The sequence below is a fragment of the Somniosus microcephalus genome, chromosome 4, assembly GCF_052327205.1.
Source record: "Somniosus microcephalus isolate GS21.2 chromosome 4, FLI_Smic_1.0, whole genome shotgun sequence".
Taxonomy (NCBI): domain Eukaryota; kingdom Metazoa; phylum Chordata; class Chondrichthyes; order Squaliformes; family Somniosidae; genus Somniosus; species Somniosus microcephalus.
Window position 1 is genome coordinate 298,724,603 of NC_140990.1, and position 25,767 is coordinate 298,750,369.

Below are 25,767 nucleotides of genomic sequence, written 5' to 3' on the forward strand. Positions count from 1 at the left end.
TAGTGGGGTGCCACAAGGATGGGTGCTGGGGCCCCAACTATTTACAATCTACATTAATGACTTGGATGAAGGGATCGAGTGTAATGTAGCCAAGTTTGCAGATGATACAAAGATGGGTGAGAAAGCAAGTTGTGCAGAGGACTCAAAGAATCTGCAAAGGGATATAGACAGGCTAGGTGAGTGGGCAAACATTTGGCAGATGGAGTATAATGTGGGAAAGTGCAAGGTTATCCACTTTGGCAGGAAAAATAAAAAAGCAAACTATTATTTAAATGGAGAGAGATTAAAAAATGCTACAGTTCAGAGGGACCTAGGGGTCCTTGTGCATGAAACACAGAAAGTTAGCATGCAGGTACAGCAAGTAATCAAAAAGGCAAATGGAATGTTGGCCTTTATTTCAAGGGGGTTGGAGTATAAAAGCAGGGAAGTCCTGCTACAACTGTACAAGGTATTGGTGAGACCACACCTTGAGTACCACGTACAGTTGTGGTCTCCTTATTTAAGGAAGGATATACTTGCATTGGAGGCTGTTCAGAACTGATTCACTAGGTTAATTCCAGAGATGAGGGGTTTGACTTATGAGGAAAGGTTGAGCAGGCTGGAATTTAGAAGAATGAAAGGTGATCTTATCAAAACATACAAGATACTGAGGGGGCTCGACAGGGTAGATGCAGAGAGGATGTTTCCCCTCATGGGGAAATCTAGAACTCGGGGGCACAGTCTCAGAATAAAGGGTCACCCTTTTAGAACTGAGATGATGAGGAACTTCTTCTCTCAGAGGGTCGTAAATTTGTGGAATTCTCTGCCCCAGAGAGCTGTAGAGGCTAGGTCATTAAATACATTTAAACTGGAGATAGTCAAATTTTTGCAAGATAAGGGAGTGAAAGGTTATGGGGAGTGGACTGGGAAGTGGCTTTGAGCCCTAGATCAGCCACGATCTTATTGAATGGCGGAGCAGGCTCGAGGATCAAGTGGCCTATTCCTGCTCCTATTTTTTATGTTCTTATGTCCTTAAGAAGACAGGTTGCACGAGGAAAGATCATTAAGATTTATTACTGCACTCAGGATAAATGTCAGCACTACTTTGCTAACAAGGATCATGCAGGCATATTTTTCCTTTGTGAACAGCTTCTCCTCAGTGAAAGCCTAATGCCCAACTCCTCTCCAAAAACAGCTGCGATCTTATCCTGACTTCAACTCCATAGCTAACTTCAGGCCTCACTTCTCTAAAATCTCAGTATGAGGATTTCTTCACTCGCTGCTGGCTCTGATATAGATCTCTTTAGTTTTTAATGCTGTTGCACTATTTGAAATTTCCCTTTCCCAGCACTCAACAGAACAATACAGAACACAGTTGCTATAGTAACCTATTATTAAAATATAATACCGGTCAGGTTGTTGACATGGCTATAGCTAATTCTTACTTTTGAGATAGAATAAGACGGGAGGATTTTAATCTCCCCGTCTCCCCATATGACGGGAACGATCCCGACATAGGATTAAGATGGTGGGGGGTGGGGGGGAGGGGCAGTGGTGTTGATTTTGAGGATTTTCCAATGTCTTCAAACCTCCGACCATTTTGACTTGCCTGAATTCAGGCATGGGAGGCTGCCCATCGAAAAGGAGCGGGGCCAAATTTAAATGGAAGAGTTGCGCCCTGATGGCCATTTTAACCGCAGGCCCAATAAAGGGCAGCACAGTCTCGGGCCCGTCAGCTAAAGCTGATGGCAGCGAGGTTCCGGGCCATAGGAGACCCAGGAGTGCTCCTGCTGGCATCACAAGGATATCATGAGGATCTCCTGCCAGTGAGTCCCTGGAAGCCAGTGCTACAAGAGCCATGAAGGGGGATTTAAAGTTTAGTTTGCAATTAAATTGTTTGTTGAAACTAGCGGAAGAAGGTAGAGAAGTTCGGTAACCATGTGTGAAGATGATGCTGCAAAATTGCTGCCTCCCTCTGGTCAGGTGGATGCCCAGTTTTACCGGAAGCATTGTAGGTACCTGTCCAAACTTTTAAAACACGCTGACCATGGTTTCCTGACAGGGTCAGAACGCTCCCCGTGCAGGCGCACCCGGAATTGGGCCTCGGGCCTCATTTAAATGAGACTGTCGAGCTGCTGACAGCTCCTGGGTGTCCCCAGGCAGCTGGCCAGTGAAGAGGCTTGGAATTTCGGGCTGCTGCGTCAGTGGCAGCAGCCCACGGGTAAGTGCTTAAAGGGGAAGTGAAGGCAATCAGGCGGGGGGAGGCGACTGGAAGTGAAGGGCAGTCGGGATGGGGAGGAGGCTCCTTTTTTATTCATTCATGGGATGTGAGTGTCGCTGGCAATGGCCAGCATTTTTTGCCCATCCCTAATTGCTCTTGAGAAGGTGGTGGTGAGACGCCTTCTTGAACTGCTGTAGTCCGTGTGGTGAAGGTACTCCCATAATGCTGTGAGGATGGGAGTCCCAGGATTTTGACCTAGCGACGATGAAGGAACGTCGATATACTTCCAAGTCAGGATGGTGTGTAACTTGGAGGAGAACTTGCAGGTGATGGTGTTCTTGCTGCCTGCTGCCCTTGTCCTTCTAGGTGTTAGAGATCGCGGGTTTGGGAGGTGCTGCTGAAGAGGCCTTGGCGAGTTGCTGCAGTGCATCTTGTAGATGTTTAAGGTGGTGTATGAGGTGCCAATCAAGCGGGTTGCTTTGTCCTGGATGGTGTTGAGCTTTGTGAGTGTTGTTGGAGCTGCGCTCTTCCAGGCAAGTGGAGAGTATTCCATCACACTCCTTACTTGTGCCTTGTAGATGGTGGAAAGGTTTTGGGGAGTCAGGAGGTGAGACACTCACGGCAGAATACCCAGCCTCTGTCCTGCTGTTGTAGCCACAGTATTTATGTGGCTGGTCCAGTTAAGTTTCTGGTAAATGATGACCCCCAGGATGTTGATGGTGGGGTATTCGGTGATGGTAATGCCATTGAATGTTAGGGGGTGGTGGTTAGATTCTTGTTGGAGATGGTCATTGCCTGGCACTTGTATGGCACCTGCCATTTACCAGCCCAAGCATGAATGTCATCTAAGTCGTGCTGCATGCAGGCATGGACTGCTTCATTATATGAGGATTTGTGAATGGAACTGAACACTTTGCAATCATCAGCGAACATCCTCATTTCTGACCTTATGGTAGTGGGAAGGTCATTGATGAAGCAGCTGAAGATGGTTGGGTCTAGGACACTGCCCTGAGGAACTCCTGCAGTGATGTCCTAGGGCTCAGATGATCGGCCTCCAACAACCAGAGCCATCCTCCTTTGTGCTAGGTATGACACCAGCCAGTGGAGAGATCTCCCCCTGATTTCTATTAACTTTTACTAGGGCTCCTTGATGCCACACTCGGTCAAATGCTGCCTTGATGTCAAGGGCAGTCACTCTCACCTCACCTCTGGAATTCAGCTCTTTTGTCCATGTTTGGGCTAAGGCTGTAATGAGGTCTGGAGCCGAGTGGTCCTGGCAGAACCCAAACTGAGCATCGATTAGCAGGTTATTGGTGAGTAAGTGCCGCTTGATAACACTGACAACAACACCTTCCATCACTTTGCTGATGATTGAGAGTAGACTGATTGGGCGGTAATTGGTCAGATTGGATTTGTCCTGCTTTTTGTGGACAGGACATACCTGGGCAATTTTCCACATTGTCGGGTAGATACCAGTGTTGTAGCTTTATTAGAACAACTCAGATAAAGGTGCTGCTAGTTTTGGAGCGCATGTCTTCAGCACGAAAACCACATTGTTGTCGGGGTCCAAAGCCTTCGCTGTATCCAGTGCGTGGAACCATTTCTTGATATCACATGGAGTGAATCGAATTGGCTGAAGACTAGCTTCTGTGATGGTGGGGACCTCAGGAGGAGGCTGAGATGGATCATCCTCTCAGCACTTCTGGCTGAAGAAGGTTGAGAATGCTTCAGCCTTGTCTTTTGCACGCACATGCTGTGTTCCGTAATTACTGAGGATGGGGATCTTCATGGAGCCTCCTCCTCTCGCTAATTGTTTAAATGTCCACCACCATTCACAACTGGATGTGGCAGGACTGCAGAACTTTGATCTGATCTGGTGGTTGTGGAATCCCTTAGCTCTGTCTAAAGCTTGCTGTTTAGCAAGCAAGTAGTCATGTGTTTTAACTTCACCAAGTTGGCACTTCATTTTTAGGTATTCCTGGTGCTGCTCCTGAGTCCTCATTGAACCAGGGTTGGGCCCCTGGCTTGATGGTAATGGTAGACTGAGGGATATGCCGGGCCATGTGGTTTTAGATTGTGGTGGAATACAATTCTGCTGCCTCACAGCACCTCATGGATGCTCGGTTTTGAGCTGCTAGATCTGTTTTGAATCTATCCCATTTAGCACAGTAGTCATGACACACAACAGAATGGAGAGTGTCTTCAGTGTGAAGAAGGAACTTCATCTCCATGAGAACTGTACAGTGATCACTCCTGCCAATACCTTCATGGATAGATACATCTTCAACAGGTAGATTTGTGAGAACAAGTTCAAGTAGGTTTTTTCCTCATGTTATTCTCTCACCACCTGCTGCAGGTCCAGTCTGGCAGCTATCTTTTTCAGGATCTTGGCCAGCTCCATCAGCAGTGGTGCTACCGAGCCACTCTTGGTGATAGACATTGAAGTGCCCCACCCAGAGTACATTCTGTGCCCTTACTACCACTCAGTGCTTCTTCCGAGTGGTGTTCAACATGGAGGAGTATTAAGGGAGGGCGGTAGGTGCTAATCAGCAGGAGGTTTTCTTGCCCATGTTTGACCTGATGCCATGAGACTTCATGGGGTCCAGAGTCAATGTTGAGGACTCCCAGGGCTGTCAAAGACTCCTTTGGTGGGTCTGTCCTGCCAGTGGGACAGGACATACCCAGGGATGGTGATGGAGAAGTCTGGGATGTTTCTGTGAGTATTGACTCATCTGTGGGACAGCTCTCCCAATTTTGGCACAAGTCCCCAGATGTTAGTGAAGAGGACATTGTAGGGGTGACTGAGCTGGGTGTGCCGTGCCTAGGTTGATCCGTCCAATTTTATTCTTAGTGCACTTCTTTGTAGTGTTTTGGTACAACTGAGTGGCTTGCTAGGCCATTTTAGAGGGCAGTTAACAATCAACCACATTGCTGTAGGTCTGGAGTCACATATAAGCCAGACCAGGTAAGGACAACAGATTTCCTTCCCTATAGGACATTAGTGAACCAGATAGATTTTTATGACTATCCAATAGTTTCATGGTCACCAGTAGTGACAACAGCTTTTTTTTTTTCCAGATTTTATTTAATTAATTGAATTTAAATTCCCCAGCTGCTGTGGTGGGATTTGAACTCATATCTTACAGCTCATTAGTCCAGGCCTCTGGATTACTAGTCCAGTAACATAACCACTATGCTACTGTTCCTCTGTTTGGGGCATCATGATGGGGGGTTGATTGGTGGGGAGGGGAGCGAGCTTGATAGGGGGAGGGTTTTGAGCGGTGACCGGCAGCGGCCCGAGCTCCTGCACCTCCCAGTTTCACATTCAGGTAAGTCGTATTTCAAACACTTACCTTTTGGTGGCGGACTGTGGGGCCACCATTTAGGCCACATGTAGACCTTTTTTTTAAATTTTAACACAGCGGTGCCATGCTGGCTGCATTTAGGGCAACCCAACTTTGGACAGGGGACCTCAAGCAGGTGTTCATCTCATTGCTATTTGTTGGACTTTGCCATGTGTAAATTGGCTGCTGCATTTGCCTACAAAACGACAGTGACTACACTTCCAAAGTAATTCATTGGGTATAAAGTGGGTTGGGAAATTTTGAGCTCATGAAAAGTACTACATAAATGCAAGTTAATTCTTTCTTCTTTATAACTGCATTTTTATTTATCTTCCAGGGGTGTTTATGGACATTTTGATACTCCGTTTCCTTGGGCTTTAGGAGATGAATGCGTTACTGAGCTAATGGCTAATGCAGTTGGTGAGATACATTTCTTCCTAGTGACATAAAGCTGACACTAATCATGTTTAACCGAGTTGCCATTTAATTTGATCATTAAAGGTTACCTGATTAATATGTGAAATCTGTTTTAAAGTCCATTTTGAACTGAATTGAAATAAATCCATTGATTCTCAATCATTTTGCTGCTAATGTGAAGATTTGCCTTTTGGTATGCATCATTTATTTTCAGGAAATGCTGTAGATAAATGGTGGCACATCGGAGTAGTAACACTGAATTGTTGTGTTTAACTTGGCGTATTAATTAACTCAGAAGACTAAATGCAAACCCATCAGTAATTGAACTGGTTTCACTATAGTCAATGTTATGAATTTTCTTTCAAATGAATAAATTCCCTCTAAATCCAACTATTATTAGCTGTCTGAAATGTAGCAATTCTGCTCCATTTAGCTCCAACCCCACAAAAACCTTCCACAGCAATGAAAAGTTGCGATTGTTTCCATTGTTTCAGTAGAAGTGTGGGGGAGCGGGTGCTTTTCAGCTGCTGGCTGCCCTGCTGTATGCCTCAGAGACATGGACCATGTACAGCAGGTACCTCAAAGCACTGGAGAGGTACCATCAACGCTGCCTCCGCATGATCCTGCAAATCCATTGGCAGGATAGGCGCACCAACGTCAGTGTTCTTGCTCAGGCCAAAATCCCCAGCATCGAAGCTTTGACCACGCTCAATCAACTCTGATGGAAGGGTCACATTGTCTGCATGCCCGATACGAGACTCCCAAAACAAGCGCTCTACTTGGAACTCCGACACGGCAAGAGAGCCCCAGGTGGGCAGAGGAAACGCTTCAAGGACACCCTCAAAGCCTCCTTGAAAAAGTGTAACATCCCCACCGACACCTGGGAATCCCTGGCCCAAGACCGCACAAAGTGGAGGAGAAGCATCCGGGAAGGCGCCGAACACCTTGACTTTCTTCGCCGGGAGCAAGCGGAAGCCAAGCGCACGTCAACCCAAGCACCCCACCCACCCGCCCCTTCAACCACCATCTGCCCCACCTGTGACAGAGACAGTAGGTCCCGCATTGGACTTATCAGTCACCTGAGAACTCATTTTTAATGTGGAAGCAAGTCATCCTCGGTTCCAAGGGATTGCCTAAGAAGAAGAAGAAGGGGGAGGGGGTGCTTTTCAGCTGCTGGCTGCCCGTTTCTGCCCCGAGAAACGGGTGGCCGACGGGCACGTGAAAATCAGGATGGTGGAACGCCACTGACACTCAAGGCCTACCTGATGCCATTATCAGGTGGGCCTGTAAATGGGCGAGCAGCACCTGAAGAGGCAGCAAGAGACAATGAGCTCACCAGCAAGGGTACCGGGGGGGGGGGGGCGGTGACGGGCGGGGAGGGCGAAGGTTGGGGTTGGAGTGACCCAAGGTCTCCTTCGGGACCCGGAGGAGCACTCCGACTTCACCTGACCCACAATGAAACTAATTAAACCTGTTCCAGCAGGGTTGGCCTGGCGGGGAATCCACCACTGCTCCCATGCTCCGGCCGCAGGTTAAAATGGCAGATCGGGCCCCGATTACAGCATTGGAGCCCAACCTGCATATTTAAAGAGGACCCCTTTGGCTTGGAGTGGGTGTTCTTTTGCCACCTGCAGTTTACAATCGGAGTCGGCCAGATTGTGTTGGCAAAGGTGTGGGTAAGTCCCCAGCTCCATTTTAACTGCTAAGCAGGGGGAGTTAAAATTGAGGCTAATTATAGCTGAATTCAGCAACCCAGAGAGAGGCCCTAAGGTTGGATGCTTTTCCATAGAGAAAAATGGAAAGAACGTTGAATAAGAAATCATCTTCTAAATCATGCTCGAGTGTTTCCTGGTGAGCAGTTCAGAATGCTAACTTTGTTTTCACTAATCCGAAGCTTATTGAATTCTAACCAGGGGAAATTCGTAACAAAAAAGGATCATTTTGATAAAGTCAGCTGTGTACTTCGAAGTGACTAGGTTGTTTTTTCAGTCTGTCTCAATTGAAAATTGACCTGTTTCTTGAATTTTCCAGCTCTTGTCATCTCTTGCAATGATGACTTTTATTGTAAATGCATACATATTTTAGGAAATACTAGTTGCACTGCAGAAATGTGAAGCCTTCTGCATTATTTACCATTCAATTCACTTTCTAACTCCTCCCCATCGTACACAGCTCATTGTGTAGAACACCATGAAAGGTGAAATCTAAATGTGCACCCTACGGTTTAAAAAGTGATGCTTCAGTCTTCATTATGTATTCTGTTTAATACTGTACTTGCATATTGAGATTTTAAGACTATAAATACTTACTTTTGATTGACTCAGTATAAATGGTTAAAATAAAGGGTAAGCTTATTTTCCAGAGTCATTAAATGCTACTAAGGCGCTTGTTTAATGTGCAAACTGACACTTTCACTAAAGTGAAATATTTTTAGGTGTAAGATCTTAATCTTACTGATATAATATTCACATCTATGTATTGTAGTAAGATGCTGGTATCGATTAGACTGCAGTGAAGTGTCCCTGGTTCAATTAAATCGATTTCCATTATGGTGCAATGGCAATCCTTCTTTCTGACTGTGGTGTGGGTGTTCTTTGTGACCCACAGAAATAGAAAATATCATGCTTCCTGGAGGTGAATCCAGAGTGGAAGGTCAAATTGTACAGCTGGCTCATCCAGTGGTACTGAAAATGTGGATTGAAGCCACGTGTTAACCGAAATACGATAATTGCTCATGCAAACTATGGGGGTGATTTCTGTCCGCCTGCTGCCCATTCACCCTGAAAACCATGGTGGTAGGCAGATGAAAATTTACCTACCACCCGGGGTCCACTCCACTCGGTCTTTGAGAGGGGTTCAAAGTTGGCAGCCAACGGTTCTGCCCAAAATAAGCTGCCGCTTTATTTATACTTCAATCACGGTGAGTATCCTTCAAATCAACGTCCTACGTTGGTTGCAGCATCCCAATTAAATGTTCACATACCACTGAGCAAGTCACTGCCAGTCCCACCGTGCAACCCTCCCTTCCAAAACTGCCTTCTCTCTGGCCACCGCACCCCCGCCTCAGCTGAACACCAGGAAGCCATTGTTCCCAGTGGCTACAACAAACTTGGAGCTCTTGCCACTGACCCCATCCTTTTCCCTAGCCATTCACTCAAGCTGATAACAGGAAAGGGTAGCATAGTGGTAATGTCACTGGATTTAGTAATCCAGAGGCCTGGACTAATGATCCAGAGACGTGAATTCAAATAGCACCACGGCAGCAGGGAAATTAAAATTCTGTTCATTAAATAAATCTGGAATAAAAAGCTTGTATCAATAATGATAACAGTGAAACTATCAGATTGTTGTAAAAACCCATCTGGTCCTTTAGTGAAGGAAATCTGCCATCATTATCTGGTCGGGCCTATGTGTGACTCCAGACCCACAGCAATATGGTTGACTCTTAACTGCCTTCTGAAATGGCCTAGCAAGCCAATCAGTTGTAACAAACCGTTATGAAACACAAAATAAGAATGAAACCGGGCGGAGCACTCAGCAACGGCACACCCAACCCAGTCAACCCTGTAAAGCCCTCCTCATCAACAGCTGGGGACTTGTGCCAAAATTGGGAGAACTGTCAAGCAACAGGCTAAAATAGTCATACTCACAGAATCATACGTTTCAACCAAAGTCGCAAACTCCTCCATCCCACAGATGCACCAGAGGTGGTGGCAGCACAGTGGTATACAGTCGGGAAGGAGTGGCCCTGGGAGTCCTCAACATTGACTCCGGACCCAATGAAGTCTCATGGCTTCAGGTCAAGAATGGGCAAGGAAACCTGTTAGATCCGTGGTTCAGTGGATAAATAATTACACGGATGCTGTACATAAACAAATAACAGGTCTTTACTGGAGGAGGGTCATCTCTAGACTGGGGTACAGAGGCATGCGCACAGCTTGTGTGGTTACTGCCGGTACTACAGTATACAGGAGCTGTAAAAAGTAGTTCTGACTTAAAGCACATACACTACAATTCCTCACTTTTTAGATTAATAATACCCCCTTAATATTCAAATAACAATTACATTTTTACATGTACATTCAATAACAAAAGTCCATTTATAGATTCAGTCTTTGGGGCGGCTTCCTGACCCTTTCGGGATAGCGCCTTTCCGGAGGTTCTTGTTCTTGGTGCAGAGGCGATTCTGACCCCCTTTCATCGGGTAGTTCATCGGGTTCCACTTCTACTGGGTCTGAAGTAGATACTACCAGTATGTCGGGTTCATCCCCAGGTACTCGAGACATGGGGTTGACGCATTCCTGTGATGCTAAGGTCTGATCGACGTGGCGTCTCACAATGTTCTCCCCGGCATCCACTGTGTACATTAATGGCCCCTGCCTTGTACATATTGTTCCGGGTTGCCACTTCTCTGTCCGATAGTCCCGGGCCAAGACTGGTTGCCCTACCTTTAAGCTCCTTGTCGGCTTCTCGTTGATGTGCTGGAATTGTTTGTCCTCAACATTTTTTCGCACATTTGGTCTGAGCAAGTCCAGACGAGATCTCAACCTTCGGTTAAAGAACATCATGGCCGGGGTCTGGTTGGTAACTGCATGTGTCGCGTTTCGGTAGGCTAATAAGAAATTGTCCATCTTATGCTGTAGTGGAATTTCCTCATCGCACATGGCCTTTATCGCCTTCTTAAAGGTTTGTACGAACCTCTCAGCCAATCCATTGGTAGCTGGATGATACGGGGCGGATGTGTAATGCCTTACCCCATTCCTTTTCATGAATTTTTGGAACTCATCGGACACAAACTGTGGTCCATTATCAGGGCTACCTGTTTCTGGCAAATATGGTCCGTAGGACTGCAATCGTTTTCTCTGTAGTGGTTGAAGACATCTTTATCACCTCAGGCCACTTTGAATGAGCATCCACTGCTATTAAGAACATTGAGTCCATGAATGGACCAGCGAAATCAATGTGCACCCATTGCCATGGAGAGGAGGACCACTCCCATGGGTGTAGAGGGGCATGTGGTGGTGCATTTTGGACCTTCTGGCATCCTAAGCAGCTCTTAGTTAGGTCTTTGATTTGTTGATCGATTCCCGGCCACCACACATAAGCCCTAGCTAGGCTTTTCATTTTCACTCCCCCCAGATGACCTTCATGTAGCTCATTTAGCACTCTCTCCCTTAACTTGGGTGGAATCACCACTCTGGATCCACACATCACTGTCCCCTGGCATACTGACAGCTGTTCTCTTCTGGATGAGAATGCTGGCAACAGTGAGTCGCCATGTGTTGGCCATCCCCTCACTGTCAATTCATATACCCGTGACAGCGTCGGATCATTGCGGGTCTCCTTCTCTATATCCGCGTTTGTTACTGGCAATCGTTCAATTATCGACAAATAAAATATCTCGATAGGGTCCACTGCTGGTGCTTCCTCCACAGTAGGCAGTGGCAGGCGCGATAGCCCATCAGCGTTCCCGTGCTGTCTCGTGCCTTTATATTCTATTTCATATTGATTCGCCCCTAGAAACAGGGACCATCTTTGTAACCGCTGTGCAGTCATTACTGGCACGCCCTTCTTAGGATTAAAGATGGAGACAAGTGGTTGGTGGTCAGTCAGCAAGGTGAACTTCTGTCCATGCAGATAGTGGTTGAATTTTTTTACTCCCCATACTAGGCTGAGGGCCTCCCTGTCAATCTGGGCATAATTGCGCTCGGCTGAGGTTAGTGACCGAGACGCAAAGGCTACTGGCCTCTCCAAACCGTCTGGGAATTTGTGCGACAGCACCGCTCCAATGCCGTAGGGTGATGCATCACATGCCAAACGAATTGGTAGTGCTGGGTTGAAATGGGCCAACACCTCTTTTGATGTGATCAATTCTTTACACTTCTGGAAAGCTCGTCTACGTTCGTCATCCCACTTCCATGGTACCCTTGTTTGCAGTAGGGTGTTCAGCGGGTGTAATACCGTAGACAAATTTGGTAAGAACTTGTGGTAATAGTTTACCAGCCCGAGGAACGACCTCAGTTGTGACACATTTTCCGGTGCTGGAGCCTTGACTACTGCCTCTATCTTGTCAGGGGACTTATGAAACCCCTCTTCATCGATGACGTGGCCGCAATACGAGATCTGTTTCTGGAAAAACTCGCACTTGTGGCGATTAGCTCGTAGCCCATATTCCTTTAATCTGGCGAGCACCTTCTCCAAGTTAGCGAGGTGATCACCGTCATTTTTGCCCGTGACTAAGATGTCGTCCAAATAACACTGGGTCCCTGGAATCCCTTGCAGGACCTGATCCATCGCCCTTTGCCAGATAGCCGGAGGTGAGGCTACGCCAAACACCAGCCGGTTGTATTGATAGAGACCTTTATGGGTGTTGATCGTAAGGTAATGTTTCGAAGCTTCTTAAGAACATAAGAACATAAGAAATAGGAGCAGGAGTAGGCCAATCGGCCCCTCGAGCCTGCTCCGCCATTCAATAAGATCATGGCTGATCTGATCCTAACCGCCAATCCACTATCACAGAACCATCTCCTGAATCTAACAGAATTAGACACAAGAAATAGGAGCAGGATCAGGCTACATGGCCCCTGGGCCCGCTCCGCTACCCACAGGGCCATGACCGATCCGAACCTAGACTCATGTCCAAATTCCTGCCCGCTCCCCGTAACCCTTAATTCCCTTTACTTCTAGGAAACTGTCTATTTCTGTTTTAAAGTTATGTAATGATGTAGCTTCTACAGCTTTTTGGGGCAGCATATTCCATGGACCTACCACCCTCTGAGTGAAGTAGTTCCTCCTCAACTCAGTTTTGAAAGAGCAGCCCCTTATTCTAAGACTATGCCTCCTAGTTCTGGTTTCACCCATCATCGGGAACATCCTCCCCGCTTCCACCCGATCCAACCCCTTCACAATCTTATATGTTTCAATAAGATCGCCTCTCATTCTTCTGAACTCCAATGAGTAGAGTCCCAATCTACTCAACCTCTCCTCATATGTCCATCCCCTCATCCCCGGGATTAACCGAGTGAACCTTCTTTGTACTGACTCGAGAGCAATTATGTCCTTTCTTAAGTATGGACATCAAAACTGTACGCAGTATTCCAGGTGCAGTCTCACCAATACCTTGTACAACTGAAGCAATACCTCCCTATTTTTATATTCTATCACCCTAGCAATGAAAGCCAACATTCCATTGGCCTTCTTAATCACTTGCTGCACCTGCATACTAACCTTTTGAGTTTCGTGCACCAGGACCCCCAGATCCCTTTGTACTTCAGTACTTTCCAGTTTCTTGCCATTAAGATAATAACTTGCTCTATGATTTTTCCTGCCAAAGTGCATAACCTCACACTTTCCAGTATTTTATTCCATCTGCCAAATCTCTGCCCACTTACTTAGCCTGTCTATGTCCCCTTGCAGGTTTTTTATGTCCTCCTCACTCACTACTTTCCCTCCCATCTTATTATCATCTGCAAACTTTGATATGTTACACTCGGTCCCCTCCTCCAAATCGTTAATATAGATTGTAATGAGTTGGGGACCCAGCACTGACCCCTGCGGAACACCACTAGTTACTGATTGCCAGTCTGAGAATGAACCATCTTTCCCAACTCTCTGCCTTCTGTTAGATAGCCAATCCTCTATCCATGCCAGAATATTACCCCCAATCCCGTGATTTTTTATCTTAAGCAATAATCTTTTGTGTGGCACCTTGTCAAATGCCTTTTGGAAGTCTAAATACACTACGTCCACTGGTTCCCCTTTATGCACCCTATATGTTACTTCCTCAAAGAACTCCAGCAAATTTGTCAAACATGACTTCCCCTTCATAAAACCATGCTGACTTTGTCCTATTAAATTATGATTATCCAAATGTCCTGTTACTGTCTCCTTAATAATGGACTCCAAAATTTTACCTACCACAGATGTTAGGCTAACCGGTCTATAGTTTCCAGCCTTCTGCCTACTGCCCTTTTTAAGTAAGGGTGTTACATTAGCAGTTTTCCAGTCTGCCGGGACCTTTGCCGAGTCCAGGGAATTTTGGAAAATTATTATCAATGCATCCACAATCCCTACCGCCACTTCCCTCAAGACCCTAGGATGTAAGCCATCAGGTCCAGGTGATTTATCCACCTCGAGTCCCATTATTTTACCGAGTACCACTTCCTTAGTGATTTTGATCGTGTTTAGCTCCTCCCCCCTTTAGCCCCCTGTTTGTCCAGTGTTGGGATATTCTTAGTGTCTTCTACTGTAAAGACTGATACAAAATATTCATTCAGTGTTTTTGCCATCTCCATATTTCCCACCATTAATTTCCCAGTCTCATCCTCTAAGGGACCAACATTTACTTTAGCCACCCTTTTTCTTTTTATATAACTATAAAAACTCTTACTACAGGTAGACTACCCTTCATCCGGACTTCCGAAAACCGAAACCCTCTAAAAACCGAAGGTTTTTTCGTTCAGCGTAAGTCGTGCGTACGACTTACGCTGAACGAAAAAACCTTCGGTTTTTAGAGGGTTCCGGTTGCGGAAGTTCGGATAAAGGGTAAGTTGTGCGCACGACCCCCCGCTGACCCCCCCGCCGACCCCGCCAGCCCCGACAACCGCCGACCCCGCCAGCCCCGACAACCGCCGACCCCGCCAGCCCCGACAACCGCCGACCCCGCCAGCCCCGACAACCGCCGACCCCGCCAGCCCCGACAACCGCCGACCCTCCCGCGGACCCCGCCGGCCCCGACAACCGCCGACCCCGCCAGCCCCGACAACCGCCGACCCCCCCGCGGACCCCGCCGGCCCCGACTGACTTACGCTGAGCGTCAGCGTAAGTCGTGCACACGACCCCCCGCCGACCCCCCCGCGGACCCCCGCCGACCCACCTTCCGAAATCCGAAATTCTCCTTTATCCGAAACTCGGCTGGTCCCGAGGTTTTCGGATAAAGGATAGTCTACCTGTATCTGTTTTTATATGTTTTGCTAATTTACTTTCAAAATCTATCTTCCCTTTCTTAATCAATCTTTTTGTTATTTTTTGTTGTCTTTTAAAGTTTTCCCAATCCTCTATCCTCCCACTAGATTTGGCTACCTTATATGCCCTTGTTTTTAGTCGAATACTATCTTTAATTTCTTTACTTAGCCACGGATGGCTGTCTTTTCTTTTACACCCTTTTCTTCTCAGTGGAATATATATTTTTTGGAAGTTGTAAAATAACTCCTTAAATGTACACCACTGATCATGTATCGTCGTACACTTTAACCTATTTTCCTCATCCACTCTGCTCAATTCCACTCTCATACCTTCATAGTCTCCTTTATTCAAGCTTAGCATGCTTGTTTGAGATCCAACCTTCTCACCCTCTAATTGCATATGGAATTCAACCATGTTATGGTCACTCATTCCAAGGGGATCCTTTACAAGGACATTTTTAATTAATCCTGTCTCGTTACACAGGACCAGATCTAAGGTTGCTTGCCCCCTGGTCGTTTCAGTTACATACTGCTCAAGAAACCCATCCCTAATACACTCAATGAACTCATCCTCAAGGCAGCCCTGCCCAATTTGATTTGTCCAATTAATATGATAGTTAAAATCCCCCATAATTATAGATGTTCCCTTATTACAAGCCTCAACTATTTCCTGATTGATACACCGTCCAACAGAGTTGCCACTGTTCGGAGGCCTATACACTACGCCCACTAGTGTTTTTTCCCCCTTATTATTCCTTACCTCCACCCAAACTTTTTCATTATCCTGATCTTTTGACCCAATATCATTTCTCTGTATTACAGTGATTCCTTCCTTTATTAACATAGCCACCCCACCTCCCCTTCCTTCCTGCCTGTCCTTCCTGATCGTTAAATAACCTGGTATGTTTAATTCCCAGGCACTGTCACCCTGCAGCCATGTTTCTGTAATGGCCACAAGATCATACCCATATGTAGTTATTTGTGCCATTAACTCGTCTATTTTGTTACGAATGCTACGTGCATTCAGATAGAGAACTTTCAAATATGTTTTCTGACACTTAGTTCCTGCTTTTGCCCTTTTTATTACTTTACCTTTTACTCCATACCTTCTGCCCCTTCCTGACATGCTCTGGTTTTTAATTTCCCCACTGCTACCTAAGTCTATGACCTTCTCTGTTGTCATTTTTATTATTTGCTCTCTAGGAACCTCCCCCCCACTAATTAGTTTAAAGCCCTCTCTACAGCCCTAGTTATATGATCCGCCAGGACTCTAGTCCCAGCACTGGCCAAGTGAAGCCCATCCCAAAGGAACAGCTCCCTTCTGCCCCAGTACTGGTGCCAGTGTCCCAGGAAGCAAAACCCATTTCTCCCACACCAGTCTTGGAGCCACGCATTTAACTCTCTAATTTTATTTGTCCTAGCCAAATTCGCTCGTGGCTCAGGTTACCCTTGTGGTTCTGCTTTTTAATTTGGCCCCTAGCTGCTCAAACTCCCTCAGCAGAACCTCCTTCCTTGTCCTATCTATGTCGTTGGTACCAACATGGACCACGACAACTGGATCCTCCCCCTCCCACTCCAAGTTTCTCTCCAGTCCAGAGGAGATGTCCTTAACCCTGGCACCGGGCAGGCAACACAGCCTTCGGGACTCTCGCTCTTGGCTGCAAAGAACTCTATCTATCCCCCCAACGATACTATCCCCTACCACTACAACATTTCTTTTAACTCCCCCCACTTGAATGGCCCCCCGCTCCACGGTGCTGTGGCCAGGTTGCTCATCCTCCCCGCAGTCCCTGTTCCCATCCTCACAGGGAGTAAGAGCCTCGAACCTGTTGGACAAGTGCAAGGGCTGTGGCTCCTCCAACACTACCTCCTGGATCCCCGTACCTGCCTCACTTCTAGTCACACCATCCTGACCCTGGCCACGGACTACATCTGAATTAATTAATCTAATTGGTGTGAATACCTCGTGATACACAGAGTCCAGGTAACTCTCCCCCTCCCTGATGTGTCTCAGTGTTTGAAGCTCGGACTCCAGCTCTTCAACACGGAGCCGGAATTCCTCGAGCAGCCAACACTTACTGCAAATGTAATCACCGTGAGCCTGGGCTAGATCAATTTTTGTGAAGCGTTTACCACCAGATAGCGAGGTGAAAATATCCTCAATTCGTGGAAGCGGATATTGCACCGTGTGAAGGACTGGGTTCACTGTCACTTTAAAACCCCCACAGATGCGGACCTTCTTTGGTTCCCCAGGCATATTACTCAACGACCTCTTCATTACAGGAACAATGGGTGTAGCCCACTCGCTCCAGTCCACTTTGGACAGTACTCCTGAACGTTCCAACCCTTCCAGCTCTGCTTCGACAGCTGGTCTGATCGCATAAGGCACTGGTCTGGCCTTCAGAAACTTTGGGCTTGCATTATCCTCTATTTTAATTGTTGCTGTTATTCCTTTTAGTGTTCCTAGTCCCTCCTGGAACACTTCTTTTGTGTCAGTTAGCATTTTTGACAGTCGTCCAGGTGTGACATCGTCATCCTTTTTGGCCTCCACCTTCAGTGCCTGTATGGAATGCCAATCTAAATGTATCTTCCGGATCCATTCACGTCCTAGCAGTGATGGTCCTCCATTTGGCAATACATATATATCCATTTTAGGTATTTCCTGACCTTTATATGTCACTTTCACCCTTATTTTTCCTTTGGGGTAGACTTTTTGCCCCGTATACGTCTTCAAGACAATCTCTGTAGCTTTCAAGGGTATGTGTGAAAATAGCCGCTTGTAGTCTCTTTGATTTATGACTGTTAGAGCTGACCCTGTGGCAAATTCCATTTCCACTTGGACTCCGTCTATCTTGAGTGTAACCCAGATAGTCTGGTGATCCTCCATCTCGGTTACATTATGTAGTTTCAGACAACCCAGCTCCTTGCTTCCGGAGTCTGTGTCACTTTTCTGTTCATCTGAACCACTGTCCATCACCTGGTGTACCTATTTGTACTTCTCCTGTGGAGATTTCTTACTGTTGGTTTTTTTCCCAGACCTGCAGACTCTTGCTATGTGTCCTGCTTCCCCACACTGTCTGTACACTTGGTCCTTGAACCAACAATCTTTCTGGTCATGTGTTGTTCTGCCGCAGCGATAGCACTTCCCTGTTCCATAGGTCATTTCGTTGGTGCCATATTCTTGTGGTCTCCGTTGTATCTCTGCAGCGCCCCTTGTGGCTGCTTTGTGTGATACTGCCATACTGAAAGCTTTGTCCAGCGTAAGGTCCTTTTCTGATAGAAGCCGTTTCTGGGTTCCTTCACTTTGTAGCCCACACACAAACTTGTCCCTTAATGTGTCTGCTAGTCCCGCTCCAAACTGGCAATATTTCGATAGCTTGCGCAGTTCCGTTAGGCACTCAGCACTGCTTTCGTCTTTGTGTTGGTTCCTTTTATGGAACTTAAATCGTTCTGCTATCAGCAGCGGTGTGGGGTTTAAGTGGTCCTGTAGGATTTCTACTATGCTTTCAAAATTCTTGTTTACCGGCTTCTCTGGGGTTATTAGATTTCGCAGTAACCCATAAGTTTTTGCACCCATGGAATTTAACAGAACCAGTGCTTTATTAGCATCTGGCACTTCATTCGCCCTGCAGTACACCTCAATACGTTCCACATATGTCACCCAATCTTCGACTTCATTGTCGAATGTAGAGATACTGCCACCCTTCGGCATCCTTGGTTGTGCGTTAACTATCACCAATGGCGCCTCCCGCGCTTCCCCTTCTTCTCCGCTGGCACAAAATGGCGTCTCCCGCGCTTTCCTTCCTTCCCGCGCTCGCCCGTCTTCTCCGCTGCGGCTTCGCAAAATGGTGTCTCCCACGCTCTTCCTTCTTCTCCGTGGCTCAATCGCGCCTCCCGCACTCTCCCTGCTTCTCCGTGGCTCAATGGCATCTCCCGCGCTCTCCCTGCTTCTCCGCGGCTCAATGGCGTCTCCCCTTGCTTCGCCCCATGGACCCTGATCGGCCCGTGATCCCTGGCTGTGCTCTGCGTGTTCTTCTTTTGATATTTGTCGACGCCGCTCAGTCTAGAACCCGGCTGTTTCTTACCCTCTCTCTCTCCGGTTTGCAGTTTTTTTCCTCGACGCTGCTCGGTGATCAACCCCCGGCTGCGCCTTGCTCTCTTCACCCTTTTTCTTACCCCGTCGACGCTGCCCGGCTCTCTCTCTCTGCCGTCGGTCGGCTCCAGCCGCCGCTGCTCGGGAAGGGTCTGCTCTGGACCAGCCGTTGGTCTCTTACTGCTCGTTGTGGCTGGGGAACCAAGCCTGGCTCTCCACAGCCTCCCCAGTGAAGTTGGATCTCTGCCTGACTGCTGGGCGATTGCTCGCGGTCGACGCCCGTGTTCGTGGACTCGACTATTTAAAAAAAAAACTTTTTTTTGTTTAAAGTTGCAGGTAGATTCGCATCAACACTCGTCGCCACTGTTAGATCCGTGGTTCAGTGGATAAATAATTACATGGATGCTGTACTTAAACAAATAACAGGTCTTTACTGGAGGAGGGTCATCTCTAGACTGGGGTACAGAGGTATGCGCACAGCTTATATACTGGTGTGGTTACTGTCGGTACTACAGTATACAGGAGCTGTAAAAAGTAGTTCTGACTTAAAGCACATACACTACAAAACCTCCTGCTGATTACCACCTACTGCCCTCCCTCAGCTGATGAATCAGTACTCCTCCATGTTGAACAACACTTAGAAGAAGCACTGAGAGTAGCAAGGGCACAGAATTTACTCTGGTTGGGGGACTTCAATGTCCATCACCAAGAGTGGCTCAGTAACAGCACTACTAGCCAAGTCCCAAAGGACATGTCTGCTTGCGACAGGTGGTGAGAGAACCAACACGAAGGAAACACCTACTTGACCTCATCCTCACCAATCTATCTGTTGCAGATGCATCTGTCCATGACAGTATTGGTAGCAGTGACCATTGTGGAAATCCCATCTTCACACTGAGGACACCCTCCATCGTGTGGTGTGGCACTACCACTGTGCTAAATGGGATAGATTCAGAACAGATCTAGTAGCTCAAAACTGGGCATCCATGAGGTGCTGTGGGCCATCAGCAGCAGCAGAATTGTATTCCACCACAATCTGTAACCTCATGTCCCGGCATATCCCTCACTCTACCATTACCATAAAGCCCGGGGACCAACCCTGGTTCAATAAGGAGTGTAGAAGAGCATGCCAGGAGCAGCACCAGACGTACCTAAAAATGAGGAGCCAACCTGGGGAAACTGCAACACAGGACTACATGCATGCTAAAAAGCAGAAGCAGCATGCTATAGACAGAGCCTAAGTGATCCCACAATCAACGGATCAGATCAAAGCTCTGCAGTCCTGCTACATCCAGTTGTGAATGGTGGTGGACAATTAAACAACTAATGGGAGGAGGAGGCTCCATGAATATTCCCATCCTCAATGATGGTGGAGCCCAGCACATGAGTTCAAAAGACAAGGCTGAAGCGTTTGCAACCATCTTCAGCCAGAACTGCAGAGTGGATGATCCATATCGGCCTACTCCTGAGGTCCCCACCATCACTGAAGCCAGTCTTCAGCCAATTCGTTTCACTCCACGTGCAATCAAGAAACGGCTGAGCGCACAGGATACAGCACAGGCTTTGGGTCCTGACAACATCCCGGCAATCGTGCTCCAGAGCTAGCCACATGTCTAGCCAAGCTGTTCCAGTACAGCTACAATGCTGGCATCTATCTGACAACGTGGAAAACTGCCCAGGTATGTCCTGTCCACAAAAAGCAGGACAAATCCAATACGGCCAATTACCGCCCCATCAGTCTACTCTCAATCATCAGAAAAGTGATGGAAGGTGTCATCGACAGTGCTATCAAGTGACACTTACTCACCAATAACCTGCTCACTGATGCCCAGTTTGTACTCCGCCAAGACTACTCAGCTCCTGACCTTATTACAGCCTTGGTCCAAACATGGACAAAGGAGCTGAATTCCAGAGGTGAGGTGAGAGTGAGTGCCCTTGACATCAAGGCAGCATTTAACCAAGTGTGGCATCAAGAAGCCCTAGTAAAACTGAAGTCAATGGAAATGGGGAGGGGAAAATCTCCACTGGCTTGAGTCATACCTAGCACAAAGGAAGATGGTTGTGGTGGTTGAAGGTCAATCATCACAGCCCCAGGACATCGCTGCAGGTGTTCCTCAGGGCAGTGTCCTAGGCCCAACCATCTTCAGCTGCTTCATCAGTGACCTTCCCTCTAACATAAGGTCAGAAATGGGGATGTTCGCTGATGACTGCACTGTGTTCAGTGCCATTCACAACTCCTCAGATAATGAAGCGGTCCATGTCCGCATGCAACAAGACCTGAATGACGTTCAGGCTTGGGCTGATAAGTGGCAGGTAACATTCGTGCCACAGGAGTGCTAGGCAATGACTATCTCCAACAAGCGAGAGTCTATCCACCGCCCTTTGACTTTCAACAGCATTACCATCGCCGAATCCCCCAACATCAACATCCTGGGGGTCACCATTAACCAGAAACTTAACTGGACCAGCCACATAAATACTGTGGCAAGAAAAGCAGGTCAGAGGCTAGGTATTCTATGGTGAGTATCTCACCTCCTGACTCTCCAAAGTCTTTCCACCATGTACAAGGCACAAGTAAGCAATGTAATGGAATACTCTCCACTTGCCTGGATGAGTGCCGCTCCAACAACACTCAAGAATCTCGACACCATCCAGGACAAAGCAGCCCGGTGATTGGCACCCCATCCACCACATTAAACATTCACTCCCTCCACCGCGTATCGTGGCTGCAGTATGTACCATCTACAAGATGCACTGCAGCAACTCGTCAAGGCTTCTTCGGCAGCACCTCTTAAACCCGTGACCTCTTCCAACTGGGAGCATCTTAAAGGAGGAGAGAGAGGTAGAGAGGTGGGGATGTTTAGGCACGGAATTCCAGAGTTTAGGGCCTAGGCAACAGAAGGCATGGCCACCAATGGTTGAGCAATTGTAATCGGGAATGCTCAAGAGAGCAGAATTAGAGGAGCGCAGATATCTCGGGGGGGGGGGGTGGTTAGTAGTGCTGGAGGTGATTACAGAGCTAGGGAGGGGTGAGGCCATGGAAGGATTTGAAAACAAGGATGACAATTTTGAAATCGAGGCGTTGCTTAACCAGGAGCCAATGTAGGTCAGCGAGCACAAGGGTGACGGGTGAACGGGACTTGGTGTGAGTTAGGACATGGGCAGCCGAGTTTTAGATGACCTCAAGTTTACGTAGGGTAAAACGTGGGAGGCCAGCCAGCAGTGCATTGGAATAGTCAAGTCTAGAGGTAACAAAGGCATGGATGAGGGTTTCAGCAGCGGATGAGCTGAGGCAAGGGCGGAGACAGGCGGTCTTATTCATGCCGCAGATATGTGGTCAGCAGCTAATTTCAGGGTCAAATTGCGAACAGTACGGTTCAGCCTCAGGCAGATGTTAGGGAGAGTGATGGAGTCAATGGCTAGGGGACGGAGTTTGTAGTGGGGACTGAAAACAATGGCTTCGGTCTTCCCAATATTTAATTGGAGAAAATTTCTGGTCATCCAGTACTGTTCCAAACGCTTGACCTCTTCCACCTAGAAGGACACGGGCAGCACCACCACCTCCAAATTCCTCTCCAAGTCACACACCAACCTGACTTAGAAGTATATCGCCGATTCTTCATCGTCACTGGGTCAAAATCCTGGAACTCCCTCCCTAACAGCACTGTGGGAGTACCTTCACCACACGGACTGCAGCGGTTCAAGAAGGCAGCTCACCACCACCTTCTCAAGGGCAATTAGGGATGGGCAATAAATTCTGGCCTTGCCCAGCGATGCCCACATCACATAAACAAATCAAAAGTAATCGTGCAAACGTGCGAAACCTTGCTGTCTTGAGTTGAGCTGCAACCCGTACATAACCATGACTGCTTATTTCCATTTCTGCGCCATTATCAGCCTCCGTTCCTTTGACAGACCCTCTGTTGCTGAAACACTTATGCATGCTTTTGTCACGTTCAGACTTGATTAATCCAATGCTCTCTCCTTACTGGCTGTCATTTGTCCACATTCCATAAACTCTAACTTATCCAGAATACAACTTTCCTTCTACGATAGCAAAATACTGCAGATGTTGGAAATCCGAAATAACAACAGAAAATGCTGGAAAAACTCAGCAGGTTAGGCAACATCCGTGGAGAGAAATTTGAGTTGACGTTTCGGGTTGACGTCAACTCAAATTTCTCTCCACGGATGTTGCCTGACCTGCTGAGTTTTTCCAGCATTTTCTGTTGTTATTTTACAACTTTCCTTCTTCTGTCTAGCTGATCTTCACTCCTGTCCTCTTGGACTGACGATGGTTCCCTATCCCTCTGGCATGCTCACCACTGATTCAGAAAGCTGCGAGTTGAAGCCCCATGCCAAACCTTAACAAATAATCTTGTCTGACTGAGGGAGTACGGCGTTGTTGGAGGTGACGTTTGCCTGTTTAGGTGGATGCAAAAGAACTCATAGCACTTTTTACAAAGGAGAGCAGGGACTTCTTCAGGCATAACAACAGAAAATGCTGGAAAAACTCAGCAGGCCAGGGCAGCATCTGTGGAGAGAGAAACAGAGTCAATGTTTCAGGTCAATGACCTATCGTCAGACATCCCGGGCAATGTTGATCCCTAAGTCAACACCACCGAAACAGATTAACTGGTCATTCATCTCATTGTTAGTGGAATCTTGCTGTATGCAACTTGGTTGCCAAGTTTGGATACAAAACAACAGTAATTACATTTCAAAAGCAATTCATTAGCTGTGAAGGGTTTTGGGACAACCTGTGAACGTGAGCAGCACAATATAAATGCAGGTTCTTCTTTTCTTTTCTGCTAAAATATCTCATAGTTTATTGCTGTATTTTCTTATTATTATTTACCATATACATCATTTTGAAACCTCGTTTTATTTTGAACCTCTATATTTACTCAAGGTACCCCTGCCTTTGATGCTGCTTTCTTCCAATTGGAATGTATTAATCAATACGTTAATTAATATATAAAGCACTACCGGGTGCTGTTCTCGTCTGCCAAAACTGCTATCTATTTTTCAGGTTCATCCTGGAATACAGAGTTAACCCCTGGCTTCTATTCTCTACCACAAACTATATTCTGATACCCCTCTCCCCTGGCTCCTCCACCCTCACCACAACAACAAGTGTGAGGAGCTCATAGACTTCACCAAGATTGAGACCATCCAATCAGCTTCCTCTGCCACCTAGGCCACCGGGCCAAACTTCCCCTAAGATTCCCCTCTGCCCTAGCCCTGAACTCGGAAATTTCACTAGTTTCTTTCCGATCTCCCCATATGCCCTTTCCGAGCTCATCTTGTCCAAGAAGGTTCACTCGGTTAATCCCGGGGATGAGAGGATGGACATATGAGGAGAGGTTGAGTAGATTGGGACTCTACTCATTGGAGTTCAGAAGAATGAGAGGCGATCTTATTGAAACATATAAGATTGTGAAGGGGTTGGATCGGGTGAATGCGGGGAAGATGTTCCCGATGATGGGTGAAACTAGAACTAGGGGGCATAGTCTTAGAATAAGGGGCTGCTCTTTCAAAACTGAGATGAGGAGGAACTACTTCACTCAGAGGGTGGTAGGTCCATGGAATATGCTGCCCCAAAAAGCTGTAGAAGCTACATCATTACATAAATTTAAAACAGAAATAGACAGTTTCCTAGAAGTAAAGGGAATTAAGGGTTACGGGGAGCGGGCAGGAATTTGGACATGAGTCTAGGTTCGGAATGGTCATGGTCCTGTGGGTAGTGGAGCGGGCCCAGAGGCCGTGTAGCCTGATCCTGCTCCTATTTCGTGTGTCTAATTCTGTTAGATTCAGGAGATGGTTCTGTGATAGTGGATTGGCAGTTAGGATCAGATCAACCATGATCTTATTGAATGGCGGAGCAGGCTCGAGGGGCCGATTGGCCTACTCCTGTTCCTATTTCTTATGTATGTTCTTATGACATTCACCTCCTGTTCCCTCGACACTATTCCCACCAAACTGCTAACCACCCAACTTCCCTTCCTGGTCCCCATGTTAACTGATATTGTTAACAGTTCTCTCTCCTCAGGTACTGTCCCCCTCTCCTTCAAATCTGCCATCATCACCCCTCTCAAAAAAAATACCCTTGACCGCTCTGTTCTTGCAAACTACTGTCCCATCTCCAGCCTGACTTTCCTCTCCAAAGTCCTTGAACACGTTGTCGGCTCCCAAATCTGTGGCCATCTTTCTCACAGCTCCATGTTTGAATCCTTCCAATCGGAATTCCGCCCTGGCCACAGTATTGAAACAGCCCTTATCAAAGTCACACATAGCATCCTATGTGACCGTGACCATGGTAAACTATCCCTCCTCATCCTTCTCGCCCTGTCTGGAGCCTTTGACATGGTTGAAGACACCACTCTCTGTCATCCAGAAGAGTGGGACTTCCCTCGGCTGGTTATATTTTTATCTATCCAGGCGTAGCCAGAGAATCACCTGCACTGGCTTCTCTTCCTGCTCCTGCATCGTTACCTCTGGGGCCCCCCAAGAATCTATCCTTGCCTCCCTCCTATTTCTCATCTACATGCTGCACCTCGGCAACATCATCCGAAAACACAATGTTAGGTTCCACATGTACGCTGATGACACCCAGCTCTACCTCACCATCACCTCTCTCGACCCCTCCACTGCCTCTGATTTGTCTCATTGCTTGTCCGACATCCAATGCTGGATGAGCAGAAACTTCCTCCAATTAAATTTGGGTAGACCGAAGCCATTGGCCCAGAA

The 25,767-nt window shown here is 47.2% G+C and overlaps 1 protein-coding gene across 1 annotated transcript in view; it reads left to right on the forward strand.

The window, feature by feature from the left end:
- The window catches only part of kynu (kynureninase), a 242,978-nt gene that overhangs the window by 34,621 nt on the left and 182,590 nt on the right, over nt 1-25,767 (forward strand). The window contains exon 3 of the mRNA XM_085986656.1: nt 5,882-5,964. Within this exon, the coding sequence (XP_085842782.1) occupies nt 5,882-5,964 (83 nt within the window). The remainder of the gene's footprint in view (nt 1-5,881; nt 5,965-25,767) is intronic.